The sequence below is a fragment of the Motacilla alba genome, chromosome 4, assembly GCF_015832195.1.
Source record: "Motacilla alba alba isolate MOTALB_02 chromosome 4, Motacilla_alba_V1.0_pri, whole genome shotgun sequence".
In the NCBI taxonomy this organism is placed as follows: domain Eukaryota; kingdom Metazoa; phylum Chordata; class Aves; order Passeriformes; family Motacillidae; genus Motacilla; species Motacilla alba.
Window position 1 is genome coordinate 58321663 of NC_052019.1, and position 18827 is coordinate 58340489.

The 18827-nt window shown below is 37.8% G+C and overlaps 1 protein-coding gene across 4 annotated transcripts in view; it reads right to left on the minus strand.

Annotated features, from left to right (window-relative positions):
* Positions 1 to 5341: 5341 nt before the first annotated feature.
* LRBA (LPS responsive beige-like anchor protein) overlaps positions 5342 to 18827 on the minus strand; it is a 367373-nt gene continuing 353887 nt past the window's right edge. For all 4 annotated transcript variants that reach the window (XM_038136498.1, XM_038136496.1, XM_038136497.1 and 1 more), the window contains 4 exons: positions 17578 to 17679; positions 16217 to 16431; positions 8824 to 8975; positions 5342 to 6872 (listed from right to left, as the gene is read on the minus strand). In XM_038136498.1, coding sequence (XP_037992426.1) covers positions 6782 to 6872; positions 8824 to 8975; positions 16217 to 16431; positions 17578 to 17679 — 560 coding nt within the window. In that variant the 3' untranslated portion in view covers positions 5342 to 6781. The remainder of the gene's footprint in view (positions 6873 to 8823; positions 8976 to 16216; positions 16432 to 17577; positions 17680 to 18827) is intronic.

Here is an 18827-nt window from a genome sequence, read left to right on the forward strand (position 1 = left end):
TGCAAAAAGTCATTCCTTTCTTTGAGAGCTCAGTTATTTTGTCAGTGACACTTGTCTAATTCCCCCTGGAGAGACTGAACGATTAGATGCCTACCAAAACAATTTAATAGAATAATTTGAGGGATTCCCATAAACTTCATAGTTTTAAAGTTCATTGCTTCCTATGAAAGCCATGATTAAACATGGTTGTTTTACCTTTTGAAGAGCATTTAAAGATCAGAAAGTGCCAAGTGATAACTTAAGGCCATGGCAGCTGAAAGATGTGCAATATCTTTGCAAGAAAATGGTATTAAAGGTAGGAAAACATGGCATGTCTTAAACTATGATAGAAAGGTTGGGCTACAACCAATCCTTGCTAATTAACTTTGTTGTGGGTTCCCTGGAGTAAGTTCAATATACTTGAAGAGTATGGGAATAGCCTTTCTGTAAAATAATTTAGTTTTTAGTACAATGCAAAAAGATGAAGCTATCACTCCAACCTTAATCAGAAGAGAAACTTCTAATTCAGATTCTGGTGAGAGTCTGTAGCTGGCTGCCTGTGTGGTTGGTGATTTCTGCAACAAGTCTCAGACTCAGCCAAAGAAAAGATGTGGAATTTCAGGTGGAGCGGGCTAACCAGCCCCCCCAGCAAAGACAGGGAGCCTCCAAAAGAGCAGAACAGAGAGATCAGCAGAGAGAGCAACAAGCAAATAATGAATGCTGGGTTAAGTTCTGTTTTTCCTAAGAGGATGGATTCAGTTATGAAGAAAAAAAAACTGCCATGGATTGGCAAGGATTTCCAACTTGTGTTGCACAAATAATTATGCATCCATAACAGAAAGGATCATCACTTGCCTGGTCAACAGCTTCCAGTTCTAAACTATTACCTTGTCTCATGGATGAAGAAAGTAAAGAGAAATACCCTGAATTCATGTCCCTAACTTAATGACTCATCAACATCTAAACAGTCTTAGACAATTGTTTTGATTCACAGAGCAGAGGCAGGCTCCAAAATGCCTATTTAAAAATTGTGATGACTGCTGGAAAAGATAATTGCATGGCCAACAATCAGATAAAAACAGGATAGCTGGGAAAGTCCCCAACTTTTTGTGTAACCGTAGCAAAATTATAGCACTACTCCATGCCTTAAAATATTTCCACATAAGTTCAGTCTGAGCATAGATGCAGGAGATATCACACTTTAACAAAAAAATAAAGTAAAGATGTGTTGGTTAACACTAAAACACTTAATGAAGATCCCTAAGTATCACATTTGGTTTCTTACCTGCTGCACTTTCATTTAGTCCTTCTCTTGTTGGAGAACCACCAGTTGCTGCTGGAAGAAGGCAAAAATAGTTCTGGTTCATAATTTTTTTTCCTGTTATAAAGGGAAAGAAACTATTACAGAAATTGTAACAATTTACACATTTTTTAGAAAGAACTGTTACAAATATTCCATAGTGACAGCTCTACTGCTACCATGCCTACATTAAAAAAAAAAATATTTAAAAATCTTTTAAAATATCCTAATCTTTCTAGGTCCTTTGAAAGTGAGTAGTTGTTCACAAAAGTCCAATGAGCCATTCCTGCAGTTCTAGATTTAAAGTCCCAGGACTGAATCCTCTCCTGCCATAAATCAGCCCAATACTACATCCACCGATTGATTCCCATCAACATTTACCCCAAAATACATTAATGAATATGCTGGTTTATGGTGTTAGTTTTATCAAGTATTGACACATTCTTAGTAGCTAATTGTTAAGAACATTTACACAGGTCAGTAAATCCCATTTAACCCTGGTTTTCACATCTTTGTTCCTCTCAGTAGTCACTGGTCTAGTTATTATAGCTTGATAGCTATACTGATACCGATTCCTTCACTTTTACATAAATATATGTATTTATCAATCAATCATCTTTGGTTTTATCAGTTTTTAAATGGGAAACTATATTTTGCATTTACTCATTCTTTCTTTCAAGCTACATCCAAACAGCACTTGGAAAGCAGCAGAAATGCGCAAAACTAGCAACTGACCCAAAATGCTTGTTAAGTAAAACTGATGGTTTTCAGATGACAAAAAAGACAAGCAAATCAAACCCTCCCACTTGCAGTCAGCTTCAATGTCTAAAGCACAGAAGTAGGTATTTAGTTGAGCTTTTCTGTCAGGGGAATTCACTCTAGCAGGATGTTTGTTTTCTTTTTAAACTAAATTAGCATTATGAAAAAAAAAAAAATTCCAGGGCAGGGAGTGGTAGCTGCAAGTAACCATGCAGTTATCCACTAGGAAGCAGTTGCTTTTGTTCTTGATTTTTTTTTAAAGAGAATTTGAAGTGCTGGAATTTTAAGTTCCTTTGGAAACAGGAAGCCAAGAGTGTGAACCATACAAGGTGCAGGTTTCAAAGAAGTACCAAAAACTGTTCCCTCTTCCCCAAAATAATAGGAGAGATATTTGCCATTTAACAGGAAATATTAGTGTCTAGAGCATTTAAATGCTGAATGTTTAAACACTGCTTGAATTACACTACTTGTTTTGTTTCAAATGGTCAGATTTTGGTTTTTGCAACTACAGAGGCTCGAAAAAAGCATCCCTTGCACACAGAATAAGCAAGGCAAAAAGCAAAATGGGAGGGCAAGATACAAAGTAATTTCTGTTACTGGTCATTGCTATTGCTGATAGCACCAAAGTCACCACACAACCAGACTAAGCTGTGCCTACAACATTTTGCAGTTCAGAGCTCACACAGCAGCAAGAAAAATACTGGAATGACTTGAAGATAAAAGAATAAATTATCATTTCTCAAATGTTGTCCATTTAGCAAACAACAAGTACCACATTTTGGGAACCTCTTTTTGTCTATTCCCACACAATGCAGCATCATTTCCAAAGCACACACCACAATTCTGATCCAGAGGCAAAGTTGTGTGCAATTTTAGATTTTACTAAATACACACATCTCTTTGGTTTCAAGACTACACTTTCCACTATCATCTCAATTAATTAAAAAAAAAATGTAGCTGTATTTCCTACAATATATAAACAGTTGTAAAATTTTTTACATTCCTTTTCTAACAATATGCTTCTTGATAATAAGTCTCAATTGAAAGTACATTATTTACACATACAAGTTAGAATTTATTCTTTCAAACTTTGTATGTTTTAATCTTTTTTTACTTCATGACAATGTGGTATTTGAATTGAGGAGCTTTAGGTTAAACATAATTGTTGAATTTCAGTACATATAAGCAAAATCGAAAACCATTTCTTACTTTTTTTTTTGTCCAGAGCTTTTAAAGAGCAGCTTTAAATTGTGATGCATCACTAACTGCATTCGTTTACTGAAGATCTTAGGTTGGTTCTGCATAAAAGTTAACTATTTTGGATTTCATGTAATAATGTATCATATGGTAAATCCATGCAAGTGACTCATTTCAAGTGTTACACAAACATCCTAACCCTGTATGGGAGAGGTCTCACTGGTTTAGAGCAGCACTCTCAGAATGGCCCATCTCTGGCTCTATTTAATGAGGACAAACCCAGTTTCTCAAAAACAATATAATGATCTGTTATTCCCCTTGAATTACTTCTGGGAGAAAGAAAAAAGAAGTATGCCATACCACAAGCACACTGAAATCTCTATGAATATGAAATTTAGGACATAAAGTGGAAAAACTACAATCTAGATAGTCACCTTACCTAGGCCATTCTTATTCAATACAACAACAATCATGTCCCGACTAAAGCTGCAATAAAATTCACTTCCCATTACCTACATATCAGATCAGCTCTTTGTTTACCAGGAACAAAGTGCTGCGGAGAAGTGAGGGACTACCAAGAGGATGTCAGGGCAAGAAACAATGACAGATACATACACAGCTTGCCTTCAGGTGTATATATATATACAGACAGAACAATACAGCCAAGAACTGCAGAAATATTCTGAAGTTTGAGCATTCATTTACTGCAGTAGCACCACAACACAAACTTCCTTCAGAGAAACCCCCACTCTGACAACCCCATCTTCTCTTGCCAGATCCTACAGCATTCTATCAGCAATTTACGGATAGAAAATACAAGGGATTTCAAGCTACATTTGCCAAGCACTACACAACCCAACCAAGCAGCACTGCTGCAGAGCACTTCCCATAACCACAGCTGGCAACAGCTCCGTTTGAACTCACCAGGGCAAAAGAAAGGCCAGATTGTCACATAAAAAATGTTCTGCATAAATGTTCCTTCTCCATAAACGCATTGGAGAAGAGAGGTCTGTCCCTCTCTTAGGGAAAATTCTGCTAATACCAGCCAAATGAGGCCCAGCTGCTGGCACCTGCTAATAGCTTTCAGGTGATCCATGTGACATGGGTACTGCCCTGAAGAGAGTAACAAGTACCTGAGTAGCTGGGAATTTAACCCTGTTTTCCATCTCATCACCAACAGCATGAGGTGGGACTACTTCAGCCAAAGCTGAGATCCCAAGTGCACGCCTGGGCCCCAGGGTGGTGTCCAAGGTATTTGGGTTCACCCGTGGAAGGAGGTATTTGGGTTCACCCGTGGAAGGAAGGAGATGATGGACTACTCACCAGAGAAGTCCAGAACAGAGGTGTCTTCGCAGGCCTGCTCATGGAGGAGAAGGTGAAGATGTCCTTTCCCACAGAAAGGCTGCAACACTCCAAAGGCAAAACACCACACTGCAGTAGCTGCTGCTTCCCAAGGAGGATTAGGTGCAACTCATGACAGCACACACAGGTACAGCTGTGCTTCCAGTTTGGGAAAGCATTTCCTGATCCAATAGAGCCCTTTCTAAAACAAGCAACCTACCAAATCAACTCCCCGTGAAATATTTTGGCTCCAAGATCAGGAGCTATTATTTCTATCAATAATGAAGTGTTTCCTCATAAAGACTTTCAGAATTTCCATTTGGCAAAATACACCTTTTTCTTGTTTGTTTTCCCTCCACCCAGTCTAGGAAAAACCACCCCTGTCTTGAGACAAATTTAAATTCAAGACCATTCCAATTTCCCCTCAAACTCTGCTGATACAAGGCTGTAAATGTTGTTGAACTTCAGGAAATGTGAGATACAAGTTTTTCATAACAAATGTTCACTACACAGAGCTCGGGACACCAAGCACTTCCTACAGACACGACCCACTACAGCCTTTGCTTAATTCCATCATCCTTGTGCTACACAAAACAAGAAAATGTAACTACTGATACATGACAACCACCCTGGTATGAAATGCAGAAAGCACAGAAAACACCATTTCATACACACCAAAAGTACATTAAATACATCAGCCACGGCACCCCTTTCCTCTATTAGGAACATATCCTGAATCACAAGAACCCAGTACTCCACTGATGGTCTCAATTACAAATGTAATTTTATTTAATTTATTCACTCAAACTGAATTTTCTCATTCCAAATCTTTACTGAAAGAGAGAGTAGTTAAATGCTTAGAAAAACCAAGAACTGCTCTAGTAGGCAGCTAGAGAAATGTATATATCAATACAGATATGGAATGTAAATTTTAACTCAGAGATCACAACATACAAAGGAGATTTTATGCAATACAGACTTAGAAAACAGTAACAGTTCTTTTCACAAATATTTTCACAGAGTTCTGCACAGCAATCTTGTAGAAAAGTAGATTTGTGCAACACCAAAATAACTTATTGTTCCTTAGTATAAATTATTTTTCATTTCCTAAAAGAAAGAGGTAATTTAAAATGACTAGGCAGGATCTGACTGAATTTGGTGGTAGCAAAATACAAAAGACATTGTTGCTATAGGCAGAAAAGGAATATGGCATGTGCTACAGTATTGCAGGGGCACATTCTGACAAAAAAGAAAGAAAAAGTGGCCTGCAAATCTTGTGCTTCTGCTGCTGTATAGGGGCCGTGCACCAGCAAGCACCTGCTGCCTCCCTGCTTTTTACAGTCAACCAGCAGAAACATGCTTTGGAACTTGCCCCTGCTAAAAAACCCCTGCCTCTGTGGGCTTCTGGTTTGAAGCCTTCAAAACAAGCCTTTCTGATTTGGAGGAACAATCCACATTTTGGTGTGCTTTGAAGGAGATGCCAGGTAGAAACTAGAAAAAGGATTCACACTTGATGTAACACAAACTCCGTTCCCGATTTCTCTCAAAACTGCACTAAACATACAACTAAAAAAGAACTAATTGCCTAGGCCTAGAAACATGCTTGAAGAGTAACATTGATGGAAATGATTTGCAAAGTTTAAAATTACATTAACCATAATTTAAATATTACCCCTTGATTCCCAGAAACTTCAGTGCTGATGTAGTACAATCATTCGGAAAAGTACGAGACAAAGTGTGGTACAGATAGCACAGATTAAAATTTCCCCAATACCATAATTAATTTCCGTTATGTTAAAATCATATTTTCCTCAAGGTAATAGATAAAGCTTCAGATGGAACATATTTTTCTTCATAATAGAATGTGAGTTTTAACATGTTTACTTTAGGTTTTGTTTACATACAGGGATCAAAATAGACTTCTCATTGTGACTAAAAATATAGATTTTTTTAAACTACAGAACCCAGCAGCTGGTTTTCTGCTTCTTTGCCCCTCCCCCAAAAAGTCAAGCGAGGTCTACAAAAATAGCAATTAACTTTAAAAAATAGGTTGCTTCTTCCAGCAAATTTCAGTTACATTCAGATGTAATAGAAGTATTTATAAGGAGCCGTGTGGCAGCTCGACCCCGAGGGAGGCAGTGCTATGCGCAGCTCCCTCCCGGCCACAGCTGCTCCTGTCAGTGCTTGTCCTGGCCTCTGGGAAGGTCAGTACCTGGTTTGGTACTCGTGGTGCCAGCGATTGAAATCATTGTAAAAAACCACGATGCTCCCGGATGCCATTCCAGTCATTATACACCTGAAGGAAGCAGATTCACTGGTCAGAAAACACACAAAGCACCATGCAACAGTTTGTAAGGTCAGCCTAAAGCTACACCTGAGAGCTGGACAAAAGAACTGCTCACCAGCATTGCTGTCCTGCAATGCTTCTTGGGATTCCCCAGGATTACTTCTTGGCTGGTTTTTGGGGGGGTATTGGAGAGGGTATGAAGACCTGGTGTAGCAGAAAAGGGAAGGAAAGCCAGCAGGGTGTTCATTTCAGTTTCAACTCCGCCAATTAAGCACATCTGCATGAAGGAATTGGGTGTGGGCACAAGCCTTCAGTTGGAAATACTAGAACTGAAGGCTTTGATTGTTTTGGAAGCTCCTGAAAGCAATCCCTGGGCTTTCCCACTGAGACACTCTTTCTGAATTCCGTACCCTTGGCCTGCTTCTGGAGATCATATAGATGTGTTTGAAAAGCCATGACCCTGACACAGTACACAATCAGTCTCCAGATTATTTTTTCTACAGTCTCATTAAAGTATTACAAAAATCAGAACTATAAGGATGTATAAAATCCTGGTATTTTGGCGGAATGAAGCCTTAGAATTAAAAAATTCAGAGTGAAAGGCTGCAAATCTTTTTTTCAAAGTGAAGATTAAGTATGAGATCATCAAAACATTGCATTTTGGTAGAATCACCTATTTCATGTCAACAGTACAATTTTGATTGTTTTTCTATTACATTAAAATGTCTTTTAAATAGCTCAGAGTAATTACCTGTCATTAATCAGTAAAATACTCTGAGTAAATCTCTCTCTTCCTTGTCTTCCAACCCATAGTGCATAGGTTCTTAACTCAAGGCCACAGATAAATTTCTCTATGTCCATATTAAATTTCAGTTCATTACATGTCATTAATTAAAGATTCTCTAAATGCAAAATTTACAAGGTCTAAAATTCAACAGTTTTGGACATACATTTAACAGCAAGGGCTTATTTTTAATGGAGAACCACTTTATCCAAAATGCCAATATTCTCTAATAATGCTTCTCAAGAAGCTGTTCAGTGTTTCATTGAAGTTCACAGGTTTTACTGGTTTGGATTTTTTAAAGTTGATTTTGTGTAAGTTTTAGAAACACAGATAAAAATTTTAAAAACATTCAGTATGGATTTCAGTAAGTGGAAGGCTAAGAGCCTCAGCAACATACTTTACTGCATAATATAGACATCTGTAAGGGATTTAGGAGATGAATCTGCTTTAGAAGTACACAGAAACACCATTTAGTAAATACACCACAGCAAATAAAATCCTAGCCTGAAAGCTAAAGGTGTACAGATGAAATGGGAAATACCCATCTTATAAACAAACAATATTTTTGTGATAAAAGCACTGAAGTATTGTCAAGTACAGCTGCATTGGAAAGTGCAAAGTGAAACTGCGGTAAAAATTTTAACTGGCCACCTTCAGCAGGAGGATTGTTCAAAAAGGGTCATGCTGTATGTGGATAAAATAACTTTTCTAGAACTGAGAATGACACTTTGCTTTGAGAAATATATGGATGTGTGGAGGGAATCTTCTTGTGCACCTATTCCAACTATTCTATCTTTAACATGAAAGTCTGGAATTAGGAATGTTATTCGTCTTGTAAGTGAAAGAAGAGAGATGAAAGCACACATGTAAACTTTCACCTCCATGTGACCCACACTGTACATTGGTGCAAACCAATAACTCAGCCTATCCTGAAAGTCTGACAAAGAAAGTTTTCTTGGCTCTCTCTTCATTCCCCAAAGAGCTGAAATCCTAAAAAATATTATCTGCCCTAAATATAACATGTTAAAAAAAAAACTTTTGCCTCTACAGAATTCTCAAGATAATCAGCAGAATCTGTGACCCACAGAAAATCACAGTCAGAACAATAACAAAAATACAATTTAATTGTAAATATGTATTCCGCAATACTCTTGTCCAGACCAGACTTGGTCTCACCTTTGGTCATAGGACAGGGCCATGGATCGGATTCCAGCATCGCACCCTGGGTAAGCAAAGAGCCGTTTGAGGTCCCACACCTGCCAGACCATGACAATGCCATTGTCTCCACCTGTGAGCAGATACTGTCCATCCCGACTCAGTTGAATGGCCTGGGGGAAAAGCACGGGAAGATTTGTCAGATAAATGTGTGTGGCTCTTACTTCCCCACTTTTCCTTTCAATAAAAGGTTTCATATTGATAGCTGAATGTCCAGGGAGACTTTGATATCAACACAAGCTTTTAGGAAGCAACATTATTGTTATGTTATTTTACCCAGCAAAAGAATTAATGCTTTTATGCACAAATCTCCAATACATTAGATGTCACTAGTTAAGTCTCACCTGACCTGTGATTTATTCCAGGTTCCAAAGATCCAATATGAGGTCAGCTAAAGAAATTTACTCTTCTAATTAGCTAGATTTACAAGATGCAGCAGCATTGGCATTAAAATATAGCACCTGACATTCCCCCAAGGGTCTTTAATACCAGCCTAGCAGAAGCTGAATGTTGACAGGAACTGAACTGTTATAAGAATCACTAAAATTAATTTAGACCAGCACTTTTATATTCCTGCACTAGATTAATAAAATAATTATCCACCTCTCTTAAGAGACACTGTGTTTCCTTTTATCATTCATCCTGAAACTGCCTGTGAAAAATTCAATGGCATATGAATGTTTTGTATGCATCATGGGGACTGATGGCAAATCTGTATTTGAAATCTTTATTTGGGAACCAGATCATGAAGAAAGATGGGATAAACTGTTTTTCAGAGTCAAGACTTCTTCAAACAGGAATTTTCAATCTATTTTAGTATTTCTTGTGTGCTATTGGGAAAAAAATCAAGATACATACTGAATACCCAGAAGAATTATTTCCCTTCTTTACCTGAAGACTATACCAGATGATACTATCAGATATTAAATGGACAGGATTCAGGAGAAATCTTTCTTAAAAGAAAGATTTTCCCAGTGTAAATAAGCCAAAACGGGTCTTAAGAGAACTGAACTTGAAATTTTATTAGAGCAAGTGCTAATTTATGGGGTGAGAGATCATGACCCATCTAGCCCAGAGGTCTCTCTACAACAATGGCAGCAGGAAATGCTGCCAGCCTGGTCAGCACACAGCCCTCTCCCCCTGTGCACCACAGCACCCAAAATCACTGGATTAGGAAGATCAGAAAGTTCCTGTTCCCTTTAGTGTCTACTTATGGAAATGCTGCCCATGAATTTTCTTAATCTTTCTTTGAGCCTGCTTGTTGGGAAGGATGAAAGTTTGACAAGAAAGTCTCACAGATATGTATGCTTGGCAGAAAGATTTTTGAATGTAGAACCTGGGAATTAAATAGAAATGGAAGCAAGTTTTTATACAGAAGAAAAGAATTGCTGAGCCAGTCTTACTGGATAACTAAGAAGGCAAAGGGTGTGTTAGTTAGAAGGGGATTTTATGACTTAGAGCATAGGATAAACTCACCGCAAACAAGATGTTTTTACCAAGCAAAAAGATAGCACAGGCAAACAAGTCTGCCGATGTTCCAAGTAGAAAAAAGGTCTCAGAATTTTCCACTGCAAGAAAACTGAAAAACAACTTCTAGCTTAAACTTTAATGTACTAACTTATAGTGACTGGAGAATAGTAACATGAATACGGTAATTATAGTAGTTATGATAGGCTATAGGTAAAAGTTAAGGTATAGATTGGTTCTTCTGTATTAAGATGCTCAGCAAAGAAAAGTATATAATGCACTGTAACCAAAATTAAAAGGTCTTCGGGCTTGTCTGCAGCTGGAGCTGACAGCTGTAGGCACAGACTCTGTCACCCATGACCCTGGACTACTGTAACATCTTGGCTGTAATAAACTGCATTATGAAGAGCCACTTGGAGCCCCGCATCTCTTATTATGGTTCTTACACCTGCTGATGCCTTCTGAGGGGGGCAAGAAATTGGCAGAAGTTTACCACAGGTTTATTCCATATTTTGAGATGATCCTACCAGTTTCAATGAATACACCACATTCTCATATTGTGGAATTTCCTGAATAAGAATTCTCTATTCATCTCAGGCATTGCCTTCATCACTCTGTAAACTTTCAGCATTCCTCACCTCAAAAAGCATTGAATGAAGCTGGTTCCCAACACCAACCCTTGGAAGACTCCATGAGTGACTCTTCTCACAGCGTGTGAGCATCTTTTTCCATATGGGTCTCAGTAATTACTACTACAGAAACCATGAGAAGGATAAAAACTTCATCTGAAAGGAGGCCGCTGCCCTGCTGTTGTGCAGAAAAGAAATGTAAGCAGTAGAGGATACCAGGCCCTGATTTTATGGCCTCATCCTCCAACTGTCCAGGAAAACTGAAAAGTCTGCAGCATTTTCCAAAGAAATAAAATCAGAAAGTTGAATGGATTCTGTCATGTGGAATGACATCAGTATGAGCCACCAGCAAGATCAAGACCCTTGAAACATATTGGACCATGATTTATAATTTTAAGTAAGCCCAAGCCTTTTCCTGTGCTCTCATCCTGTTTTCAGATGCCTCTTCTCCACTCTCTTTCTGATTTTTGCTCCCCAGCTTGACTTCTGTTTTTCCTTCTCTGCTTTTAGATTTGTCCACAATACTCAGCACAGGAGCAGCCAGTCTTCCATTCTGCTCTTCCTTCTCCTCTGCTTCCTTATCAGTTCTTCCCTTTCCTTGCCCAGGGTCACAGCCATCACATTTCTTGCCATGGATCTTTTGTGCACTTCTTTGTGAGGGATGATTGGTTGCAGGGAAAAACTGCATCCACGGCCTACAGATGTTCAGTACAAAATACAGATACTATATACTAAGCATTATCTACAAATTTAACCTGAGGTTAGTGAATCCCCTAAATTTGGGCAGCCTTTCAATGCAATACACACCCTTCACATCAGGATTAATTTGTGATAAATTTCAGCTGGCCCAACTTCTCAAGAGAATGATTTACAAATGGAGGATGTTCACAGCAGTGGCTTATAAATTCCATAAACACACTCTCTACAAACAATTGATTCTTTTTGATTAAAACATTGTCAAGGCAAGGGCATTGCCTCAAGATGATAGTCTACAAGCAAAATTCCAGCTCAGAGGTTCAAATTTAGGAAACAGTAGAAAAACTGAAGACAGGATTTTGCAAACATATCTCTACTGAAATCTGTAATTATTTTGGCACTTGCAGTCTCTGCTTATACAGGTTTGCAAATATGCAAAACTTTTTAGATACTTCAGGGAAAAGAAGTTTGGGACTTTTCTTAATATAGAGAATTTACAGCACACGCACCACAAAAAAATCAGAGAAACTAAAACACAAAGACGTTACATTCATGCAACACTGAAGTGTTTATACAGATGGCTGACAAGCCTAGAAACCAAAATATACAGTGTGTGTAAGATATTGCTTTGTGAGCAGCAGTAACTGAAGTCAGACATATTGCACATCTGTATTTTTTGTATTGCTGCACTCCATTACTGCGATGCCAAATATATCCTGTAAGAATTATACGATGCGCGACACTTAGATTAAGATAGAGCTTCTGTATTATGTTATAAATTTTGAGTGTTCACTGCAACAACTCCCAAGGAGTCAGACTGGATCACATTGCTGGAATTTTATTTCACACAATAACTTTAAAAGGAGTGTAATTAAAACACAAACATATACTGTAAACAAAATGTAACACTGAGCAAAAAAGAAAATATGATAAACCTATTCCATCTGTGTTTTGAACTAAGATGACAAGACATACATGTAAATTTAAACACAACAAAGCAGAACTTGTAGAGTTTTTCCAACCGCAGCTAAGTATGGAAAACAGAACACTAATGAAGACTAAAATTGAGTATTCTGAGTTGAAGCTTCTTCCTCTCCCCCCCAAAAATAAATATTCCAACCATTATTTGCTTCTGTGATTGTTGCTATCAAAAATGTGCTAGGCACCTTGAAAGCACAGGCACAAGGACCCTAATTTAGAGACTGTCTTAGAAGAGTAGAGTAAGAAAGGGGCAGAAAACAAACTGGTAAGACTGAAAATTATCTAGATCTAGCACGCACTGAGTGGATGATCACAAGATCTAACTAACCACAAAAGTATTAAAGAGATTATTCATTAGAAGCAAAAATCAATATGGGGTAGTTTTCTTCTCTATAACAATAGCAGTCTCCTAAGGGTATTTCCAAATTGCAGTGAAGACCGTGACAAATAATTATTTGCTACACGTATAAAATTCAGCTGATGAAAATCCATTAACCTTATGGTCATGGTTCACTTAAATTTTATACTTGAAGCTTTTACTGAAGAAATGCTATATTAAAAGGCAAATTAAAGCCATTAATCTTTAACTCTTCCACTACCTGCAACATGCAGTAGGCTTTGTGATCTTTTGATTAAATAAAGTACAGGCTTTGAACCCTTACTAACACCTATGCAATTTTTACTAAGTCACTGGCTTGTCACGAGGACAAGATGTTGATTTATTTAATTTTATTGTTTAAAAATAAATTTCTCAGTCACTTGCCTATATATATATATATATATATATATATATATATATATATATATATATATATGAAGGGATGAAGGAATGAGTGAAGGGATGAAGGAATGAATGGAAGAAAAAGGTGACCCTGTCAACATTTCAGTTTCATGATACACCCTTCAAGATTTAACAAACGAAAGGATGCTTTTACTCCCAAGTACTCCAGCTGGTATAGAGGGTGACATGAATCAATTTTACTGTTCTGCTTTTCCCCAGCATAGTTTATCTGCAATTCTGCTAGGTATGAAACTGAAACAACCCTGCAACTAATCTTTCTCACAACATGAGCTTCAGACTCTCAAATAATCCCCAAAGCACACAATTTCAGCAATGTTCTAAATTGCTGAATAGTTTTCAGCAATGTTCTCTTGACTTGTATTTCCCTGGAAAGTCTCAAAACTTTGCACAAATCCCTTTTAACATTTCAGGTTTTTGAAAGGCAGTGCTTTGTAAAAAGGCAGAGCTGACACTGTGACAGCCCTGGCTTACAGCAGCAGGAGTCTTGTGGGTACTTCCACATTTCAAAACAGACTCAGGAAAGGAAAATAAATTGGTTCCTCTGGGTGAAACAGCATACAATCTTTGTTTAGGATAAAATAACTTTACCTCTCAGAACAAGCAGACTATTTAGAGTTAAAGGTATTCATTAAGTTATCTAAACACTACATGGTAGATGTACTGTGATATGCCTAAGCTTCACTGAGCAATACAGTATTTAAAACAAAAACAGGTGGAAGGCATTGATTAGGCCCTGAATTTCCCCAGAGGTTCTGAATTTTTATGGCAGTTTCCTAGCACAAGAATACAAGAAAGAAAATGAGAATGTTTATCCCAACGTCACTATTGAAAACTGCTAGTTTTACAAATTATGTCCTGAAATAGTGGCCCATGACGACACAGGAAAACCGAAGCTGTGATATTACAAATTCCACATTTATGACATTTTTCCTTCCCTTTTCTATCCTCCCCAAGCAAAAGCCAATGTTTGTCAGCACAGCCCATGGGTAGGTGCTATTCATTTTAAATGCCCCACTTTAATCATGCAGTTGCCACTCTTCCTTCAGCGATGATGTAGTGCAGAAGCACTGGCAGAGAGACACTGTAGGTTGTTTAAGCGTAAAGCTTGGACCACTGGGACGGAAAAAAAAACAAAACAAAACAAAATAAACCCCAAACCCCTCTACAAACATAATTCTGGCCCACAGAGAGCAGAACTTCAATTGCTTCCAGCAACATTCCTAAAGCTGTGGGTACTGACTGAAACACTACCGAAATTGTTTTAGCCGGCAAGGGATTTCTAGATATTTTACAGATTTGCTGGCCTAGCTGACAACATAATCACAACTGAAAGTGACAGATTATCAACATTATTAATGTAAAAAGAGAAAACACTGTGATATGGTCTTGCTTTATAGAAAGAACTCTGGGATGAAGGGTAGGCTGAAAATCTCAGAAGTATTTGTACAAGGACGGCCAAAGGTACAATTTCAGGGAATCAGTGCAAAAATCTACATTAATTTGGAAAAAATGCCTGGGAACAGAAATATATACATTTTCACTTCACTTCTCCAGCCTCAAACCTGCACCTGTAGCTGCCACAAAACACAGAAATCAAATGCCCTCTAATCCCACTAGACTGCACTCTCACTATGGAAAAGGGACCAACACAGAGAGTTATTTCTGTATATTCCACCACCAGCATAGCTGACATTCTGGATGGATGACATAGGGATACTGGTTTAGCAGAGCATAGTACATGGTAGGACTTTTAAAAGGTTTTAACTGGAATATACTGAACTGTACCAGAAACTTCAGTGCTAACGAAGCAGTTCCATACAAACTATAAAGTGCAAAAAAGGAAGATCAAAACTCTTTAAAATACATTGACACATTCTTTTACCTTTAGCATGGAAAGAAGTGCTCACAACTTTGCACAACAGCTGAAAGAATGCCAATAATTCTGTAAAACACACATGATGGCAGAGAGGGATTTTCTTCCTGACATGTGTAATCCAAATAAGGGAAAAACTTTTGAGAGTTTTCAACTCAAGAGAACATTGGAAATCCCAGCAGCTGAGTTCCTGGGATCTTCCATCAGATTACGAAAATCAGCTTGGAGGTGTGGTACTGCAGTACAGCTGGCAGCTTCTGCTCTGTTTCATAGGTACTATTACACAGGAACTGTCAAGAGACCTTCATTTTGTATTATAAAATAATTTTTATAAAGCCATAGGCTTAAAATGCCTCCTGCATAGTTCTGGACTTGCTCCATGTCTCCTGCAGCTAACGATGTGGAACTCTGCTGCCCACTTCAAAAATGCCAAAGGGCTAAAAGAGTTGAAGTATAGATATATCCCTATAAACTTCCTGGAGCTCAACACAACACATGCTAGCTGAAGCAGGATGCAGGAATGCAGTCAGAGATGCCAAAAGAAAGGGAAAACTAACATCCAAAATAGCATGTCACTGACCTCCTGCCTTCAGACTGAAAAGCAAAGATGCAGCACAGCCTCTCCTGGTCAGCAATTAGTAATATTTTTATTCTCCAGCTCAAGGAAATGCCTACACAGTATTCCTTACTTTATGAACAGAGTTATTTTACAGTTAAAACTGTAAAATACACATCCTAATGTTATCAAGAGTACATGGTCCCCTTAAATTTTTTCAGAATGCTGCTATGCTATGGTCTGGTACCACATATTCATGGTCTGACTACAGAAAGAGTCTCCACACAATTCCAGCATTGCCAGCTTTTCCCCATGCAGCTGGCAGTTAGCATACACTTGAGGACACTCACCCTTATCTTGTCATCTGTTTCCATAGTGGCTTGCAGTCTCCCATTCACACTGAACACACAGAAGAGGCCATTTTCATAATATATGACACAGTGGCCTTCTCTGGAAGCTTGAATAAGTTTTGGTCTCAGGCAGCTTTCGGGACCTTGTAATCTTTCAGGACCTTCTAATGTCCTCAGGAGATCTCCATTCATAGAATGTATGAGACATGGTCCTTCTAGTGAGACAGAACAGGATCTCAGGTTATTGATTTATATGCTCAATTAAAGACATCACTTTTCAAATAGTAAGTCATGACTTCTACTTAAATAATCACTATTATATTACTTTATAATGGTTGTTACCATGTTTAGGTGAATTGGCTATGACTTTAAGGGTGCCAGACACTAAGATAAACAGCTTATCCCTTGAAAGCTTTGCATTAAGGTATAAGTACCTAGATTGCCTTCTGTGGATTTTCTTTTAAAGCAAATAGTAGTTAATTTTGAGAGCTAATTTTGTGATTAATTTATTTTGAATAATTAAATATGCTGAACCTTGAAAGGAGATTATCGAAACACAGACACACAGAGTACTATGTAGGTATTCTACAAGTGTATGTTTCATATTAAGATTGCAAGCCATACACAACCCACCAAATATTTGCTTTTTCAACATATTCTGACAAATATCTGCTTTGCACAAAAGTCACACAAGTTCACATAAATAAGGCAGAAAAGCACACAGGTACAGACCACGAGTACATCCAACTCTGAAAAAGTGTCTCTGAGTAGCTACTTCACAAACACTAAAGTAGAGAGATACTAATTCCAAGCAAATAAGAAAATTATATAGAATACCCACAGAATCAACATCACTCTTAAAAATTCGCCCGCTAAAAGCAGGTCTTTGAAAATACAAATGGAGCATATTAAAGGCTCTGCAGACAAGCTGAAAGAGCCTGAACAGAATTACCAGTGGTTTATACACACCCTTCATCAAAAAAACAGTCCAGTACATTCTCTTTCTCTCAAAACTAATTTTTGCTTCCCCCTTTTTGAGAAGTTATCCATTACAGCCACTCTTCACCATCCTGGCCCTCAAAGGCTGTATCCAACTATGCTATATGCAATTACACACCGGATAAACAAACAGAAATAGCAATCAGGAGGGAAACTGATGTGGTTGCCTCTTCTTATAAACATCTGAACAATCCTCAGTTTCAACGTGCTTAAAAAGAGGTTTCAAATTCCACAGCAACTAAAAAAAAGGCTAGAAATAAAACCACCATAAAGTTTATAAATTCTACCACTTGAGACTATATTCCTCTTGGCATTAGGATTATAGCTTCACAAACAGAAAGAAATGGCAAGAGCTACCTTACCTTTTGAACCACTTATTACCAGACCAAGCTCAGCACAAATGGCAGCACAGGTGATCTCATAGTCGTGTCCTGTCAGAACAGCTCGAGGAGTTGCAAAATCACCTTCAGTGAAAAAACAATAAAAGCAATCTTGGTTACAATTTATTCCCAAAATCACTGCTTTCCATCACTGAAGCACCCTGTTTCCTTGCTCTTTGAGTTCATGTTGCTTACAAATCACTTCAATGCTCCTGTTTGCATACAGGAGTGTTGTACTCCTACCTATCTAGTACAGCAGCAGCACTCTGCCTGCATATTTACTGAAAGTCAGGTGTGCAGTAAAACCAACCAAAGTCGGTTTCCCCTCCCTCTCTCTCCCCCTCTAAGTTATATTTTCTGGAGGGAGAGATTTAAGTCAATTACTACCCTTTCCTACAACAGGAATTAGTAAATGCAAGTATCATTACAGGAGCTATCAAGAGAAGACACCTAAAGTGCCCAAAGACAAAGGAAAACTTCCAGTGACTGATTTTATTTTAACCTAATAACCGTGGGGAAACCTCAACTTGAAGTCTAGTTCTTTGCAAGATGTGGAGTTGGACCACAGTCAGTATGAATTTCTGATGAATTTGCAAAGAAGTCCCACTCAAACCCAACATTAATGCTCCTATTAGACATTTCCCTGCTACAGGAACTGTATTTTTTTGTACTTCTCTTTATAATCAAACATATATGGATAAAATAAAAAAAAAACCAATTGCAAAACTGGCACATTTAAAGGAAAAACATTATTCTCCAGGTCAAGGCAGAGAAAGGGTAAGCAAATGCTATAAAGCTCTTTAAATAGTTTTATATCTTTGCTCATAGGTTATTCACTGCCCTCTTCAAGAGTGCTGGCATTTCAAAAAAATCACAAAGTTATTTTTGTATTACCATACAATTAGCTCATTCATAGCATTCTACAAAGCATTAAACTCCAAAGGATGATTCTTGGGCAATGCTATAATGTAGTTTTCAAAAGGTTTAGATGAGTTTTTAAGCAGCAGGAAATAATTTCACTTCACAATGAACGATGATATGTGAGACATCAACAAAGCAGTAAAGCAGTGGTAAAATCAACCTCTTTTTTCACTTGAAAAAGAGGAGATGGTTTTACAAAGACACAGAGTAATAGTGGGACCAATTGACTCCATTAGTTACTAAGTTAGCATCAATCAAATTACATTTGGGGTTGTAAATTTAAAAATATTAACCCAGCATAATGCCATTAA